Source organism: Asparagus officinalis, chromosome 6 (assembly GCF_001876935.1).
Source record: "Asparagus officinalis chromosome 6, Aspof.V1, whole genome shotgun sequence".
NCBI classification, from domain to species: domain Eukaryota; kingdom Viridiplantae; phylum Streptophyta; class Magnoliopsida; order Asparagales; family Asparagaceae; genus Asparagus; species Asparagus officinalis.
The window spans coordinates 64,781,215-64,787,214 of record NC_033799.1 but is presented as its reverse complement, the minus strand read 5'-3'; the positions used below and the strand labels follow the sequence as shown (position 1 = coordinate 64,787,214).

Here is a 6,000-nt window from a genome sequence, read left to right as displayed (position 1 = left end):
TGGGAAAAAATTTCGCCTGTGGACATGTAACTCGTCACCACCATCTCAAATTTCACCCGCAAGAACGAAGTTCGCCCACGAACCCTAGACTCGTTTCGCCTGAAGGAACGAATTTTGCTTGAGATACGCTAATCGCCTATTCGGTCTAATCTGCCTGCAAATCCGCTCGCCCGATTAATTAGACTCATCTGAAGCGTCGGGCTTTCAAATCGCCCCGGATAAGGCTGACTCACCCACATTACCCAACCAGACCATGACCTGACGGTTAACCCATACCCAAGCCTCAAACGGCTCGGGTTAGGAGAGAAATCTTAGCATTAAGCCTAAGAGAAATCTCTTCGACAACTCATCGTACCGAGGGAAATAGTACGGCTAGCCCGATTCAAACGGTAATCGGTAAAGACAAGTCAAACCCGTTGATAGCTGAGGGTTTGCTAAAAATCCTAAGAGAAAGCTCTCGACAACTCATCATACTAAGGGGAATAGTATGACTAGCCCGATTCAAACGATGATCGGTAAAGGTGCATCAAACCCGTTGAAGGCTGAGGATTTGCTAAAAATCCCAAAAGAATCAATCACACAAGGAGAAATATACGCATGAAATATATAGATAAAGAGAACATGATTCCATTCATAGCTAACTTAATAATACATTCAAAAGTTATGAAGATACATTCATGCTGAAAACAAAGAATTAGCCCTAAAATATCAACCCTCTCGGTCGAACCTACACTAGCTCAATAAAAGAGGCAAGGGCAGCTTCAGCGGCGGCTATCCTCCTTGTCTGATCTGCCTGGGCCTGATTCCCCACCTCCCTTCAAACCTCAGCCCGCAGCAGGGCTTCCAAGCGTGTCAGACATGACTAAAAGCTGAGAATACTGACCAGACAGCTCGAGGCCTCTCGAGCCTCACCCATACGCCTGAGAGCAGCGACGCAGTCCATTAGGAAGGGCTTGAAATCTATGTAGGTTCCCCAGCCAAGGCGAGTGATGGAAACCGCTTATCTCATGGTATTCTGTAGTTGCCTGAGAATGCCCTGTGTAGATCTAGAACTCGGAGAGATCGCTTCTTGACCGGATCGAACCGTAGCAATAGGTGGGATCAAAGGGACAACCCCTTCGTCGGGAAGAGGAGACTGAGGAGGCCATTGAGGTGAAGCATAGGCGCGTTCCTCCTCCTTGTTGTTCGAAATGATGATGGGCTCGGGTTCGCAGGATGGTTTTGATTATGTAGGATCTCTTTGAAGCAGATGGTTTTGATTATGCGATTTAAATCGAACGGCCGTGAGCAGGGCGGGACGTTTAGAATTCTGTGCAGATGGCCAGGATCTACCAGTTCCAAGACACAATCCCCATCGAATTGATGGCTAGGAGTAAAAGCACCATCGAATCCATGTTTTGAAGTGAGCGCGTGAAGAAGAGGCATCGTTTTAATTGACGAATGCAAGAATTTCCCCATGGACGCGCAGCCTGCCCTCATGTGCCTGTCTTTCGTCAGGAGAGACCCAACTCTAACGACACCAATCTCGTCTGAGGGCACTTGCACCGCTCGGGTTCGCCCAGAAGCGTTGACCTAGCCGAGGGAGCCAAATTCGCCCTAACTCATCAGGAACCTCTTTAGTCAAAGTGTTCCAGATCACACGCAAGTTGGTTTAGGTCTGAATACTTTGAAGTGGGTCTTGTAGACGGTAAAAATTACCTTTGCAGATAAAACATGAAATCCGCCTGTGTATTCAAACCACCCGCACAGCTTAGAAATTAGGCTCAGCCATGGGCTTGGTTCGCTGGCACGAGCCAAGGCCACGTGATCACCAAATTCGCCTACATCGGGTGACCATAGACTCGCCTTTATGCTCAACTCGCTCGTACAAGCCAAGATTATCCAAGCGACTGAAACTCGCCTGCACGAGTCCAGAGTCGAATTCGCCTACAAACGGTAAGCTCGTCAAACTCGCCAGAGTACTTGGCAGCCGCTATACCACATACAGATACGGGCCTTCCCTCTTCTCGCGACGTGAAGGGAAGGAGCACAGTAATCCAAGCCTATCAAGTGGCTGCTCACAGTACTAGTGGCTAGTCAAATCCTTGCAGTTGTTGGACACCACCGTTGTACTTAACTTGCCTGCACGAGTCAAGTTTGATCAAGCAGCCAAGGTTCGCCTGAATGACCAAACAAACCGCCAAGCAATCGACAAACTTGTCAAACTCACTCGAGTATTAGGCAGCCGTAGTATCACGTACAGGAGTGGGCCTTCCCATTTCCCGCAATGTGAAGGGGGAAAGTACAGTGCTTCGAGCCCCTCAAATGGCCGCTCATGGTACAAGTGAGGAGCATGATATCTTCCAACAGTACATGGTCATATCCCATGATTCAAGGAGTGGCCACGCCATCTCTCCTCTATTTAAGAACCTCTCCTAGCTATAGAAAAGGGGTTCGGTTGGCTCATAGTTAATTGATTAAATTAATCAGTCAGCTGAACCACAGCTCTTAACTCTCGGCAGAGTTGACGATAAGCTCTTTGCATGACCTTTGCACTGTAGCATCCTCTCCTAACTTTGGGTCCTGACCACCATCGAACTCGGAAACTCAAACTCAACTAGCATGAGCTCCTACTACATACTGAAGCTCGCCAGCAACCTCGGTCGAATTGTCCAAGGGAAGCAGACTCGGTGCGAGAACCGAGCAAGGCGTATTATCGTTACCAAAGTCCCCACGTTAAACAAGGAGGGCATTCCCTCCGCTTCTATTGTAATCTTGATTCATTAGTTTGTAATAAGCTATTCTCATCAACACAAACGAAATCCCTGTTTCGGGAGATCAAAATTTACACCTACATGGGTTATTTCGGGTTTGCCTCATAAATACCTATGTTTTTAAAAACTTCCTCTTTTTTATTATACTAGTTGGATTACACGTGCAATGCACGTGGTAAATTATTTTATTTATTATTTTATTATTGATTCATTTTATTAAGATTTATTTACATTAAACCATGTATCAAACATATGGATAGAATTTAAAAATTAAAAAGGATTAAATAGATTGTTTGCGTCCTTAACAATAAAAAACAATGAATAATTTTATTAAAGAATTTTATTTGATATACACCATTGAGTTTCAATCAACCATCTTATAAGAATGAAATTCAGATGTAGCATAGGTCCACTGAAGCTGACTTATCACTGGCTAATAGCAATGACATATAGAACTATTGACTTATCAAAGCTTCTTTTGAATCATTTGCTACTTGAGTTTTTAGTAAGCTGCATGCATTTTCGGCTTGTCCTGATGCATGGTGACGAGAAAGCTCTGTTAAGCAACCACTTGTTCTCCCTTTTTTACCACATAAATGAAAGTTTTCAAGTACGAAATTTAGTAATTGCTAATCTGGAAAACATTTTTTGGCAATAGTTAATAAAATGAAGATATTATAAACACAGTTTATCTATATTAGGTCAATGAACAAATGATTTTGTTAATGAAACACAATAAATGAGTGGCATAGAAGCATTTGGTTTGAAAATAGATAAAATTTGTTTGAGTTGTAACTTAAAACTTGGGTTTGTAGAGGAAAAGAGGAAAAGTTTAGTCCCACATTGGAAAAGAGATGGGAAGCTAGGTTCTTTATAAGCCTTTCCTTTCTCTCCTATGTCTAGAAGAAAATAAAGGTTATACTCCACACCACACACGCGCGTGCCGGCCGGGCCGGGATCAGGGTCGGGTGGCGCGCGCACACGACCTACGGACACGAATGCAGCTCCGGATTGAGGGGCTCTTGATCTGCTACATTTTAAACTTTTATTTTTTGCTAATTGGAACAATTAAAACGTGTTAATCAAACGAGCTAAGCAATTAAAACGTGTTTAATATGATAATAATTAATAAACGGCTAGCTAAATTATTGCTTAATGTTTACAACATAATTAACATTTATAACGTATTAAACGGTAATGTTTATTAGCATTAAGAACGTGTTAAATGGCTAGCTAAATAACGGTTTTCTTTTCTCTATATAAACTGCAAGGTGCGAGGGCAAAAGACACAACGAAATACAACAAGTTCTTCTTCTTCTTCTCTGTTCTTCCTCTTACACTTACTTGCTGTTACGATTTGTTGGTTCCCTGAAAGTCACGAAGGATTCGTAAAACCTTCTTGAAGCTCGTGCCGACGAGAAGGAGGTCGCCTGACCGAGGGTCGTCGTATCTCCGAGATCTATTGCCGCGTAGCCCTATACGAGAGGGGGCAATTAGTTTCTTGGGACAGTGTTTTGCACGCTTTGATCATCAAGCCGTATTTCTAACTCTATTTATTTTTCATTTGATATATTTCTTATATATGTTAATTATTAAATTACTTAAACTGATTTTCGTTATTGTCTAAACAGCTTATATTCCTAACAAAAATGTGTACTGTAGCAAGCACGAAAGAGGATTTTTTTTAAATAAAAAAGAAATTGAAACATGATATATTCTATGACATAAACAAATGTAACAAACTTAACAGAAGACTCCCAAAGAACTATGAGCTTTTTTTTAGAACTAAATCCAAAGTCAAAACATTTGGAAAGAAGAACGCATGCAATACTTACGCATCATCAATGAATTTTGCTGCAATGACCACACTTGTCATTAGCTACCGATGAACATTGAGGCAAGAAAGATGGACACCTGGTTGCACGAGGTATCTGTCAATGTATACATGTGCAAGGATAAAGCATGAATGGCTACAATTTGAGTACTTGAATATGCGCTTAGTGTAACTTTGTATGCTAAGTTCCTGTGATCTGAGACCATGGTCAATGGTGTCATTAGCTTTCCTCGTTGTAGAATCCGGCAAACTCTCATTCTTTTGAATTGTCTTCTTGAGAACTGAGAATAATAGTGATAGAACTTGTGGAAATTCATAATCTCCTTTCCCTGATTCACTAATCCCTAAAAATCTATAGTTCCATTGGTCTTTTGACTCGGTTTCAACTGCCAGAGACCTCATATATAGACAAAAGATGTCCTGAAATAATAAATTACTGAAATGTTATGTAAATTCATCCAAATATTTACAAAATAAAAAAACCAAATGTTTTGAGAGTTAGGCTTCAAATTTGAACAGATGCAATGATCAGATTCAGGGCTTCGAAACATCCAAATATGGTTTATTCACAAACATGATGTAACATTTAAAACATGTCGAATATGTCAATTATATAATCTAGAATTTAAAGTGTTTCAAGTTGATTTGGCAGAGTCGATAAAGAAATTTGACACTACATCCTGAAGCATTCATGTATAATATAATTAGATAAAGTAAGTTGGACACATTTGATGAAGATGCAAAAAAGTCGCAGGGCAAGTTTTCAATAAATAAAGCAGAGAGGAATTAACTGGAGTTCGATATTATTTTCTGCTTATATATGCTCTTTTTTTCTCAACGTAAATTGAAAATTTTTCACTTAATCATCGATCAATAACAATATCTGAAAGTAAATGGTCCTAACCTTGTACCATGTGATAGGTTGGTCTTGAGATGCTTGACCCCACTCAACGCTCGAACTTCCGGTAAGAGAATGAAGTTTCAATTCTTCCCCTTTCAAACCAATCTGCAAACAAACATAAAAATCACTGAACCTGCAATCTTTATTTTCATTCACAGTACTAATTTGAAGACAGCTAACTTGATAGCTCCATTTTTGCCATGTAAGGTCTCTTCGTCCCTCATTAAGACCATTCAGTGTAACTGGACCAAGCACTCCAGCATTACATGTCTCAAAATGCTCCCCAACATTCTTCAATTAAATCAAAAGTTTAATTTGTTTATGGTTGTTATCAGCTTTTCTACAAGAAAAAGTAGGTAAAGCAAACTTACAGGAAGACCAACGGAAACACTTAACAGAGAAATCTTATTGCTGCCTGAACGTACCTTAACATCTTCAGTATAAGTGAGTTTTGGATTTTCAAGACTACCACATGTTGTCCCTGCAGAACAGGAGGAAGAAAAATCCAGGTC

The 6,000-nt window shown here is 40.7% G+C and overlaps 1 protein-coding gene across 1 annotated transcript; it reads right to left on the bottom strand.

Moving 5' to 3' along the window:
• On the bottom strand, positions 4,633-4,989 carry LOC109846254 (cyclin-P3-1-like). Its single transcript, XM_020415478.1, has one exon. The coding sequence runs from the start codon at positions 4,987-4,989 to the stop codon at positions 4,633-4,635; it is 357 nt and encodes a 118-aa protein (XP_020271067.1).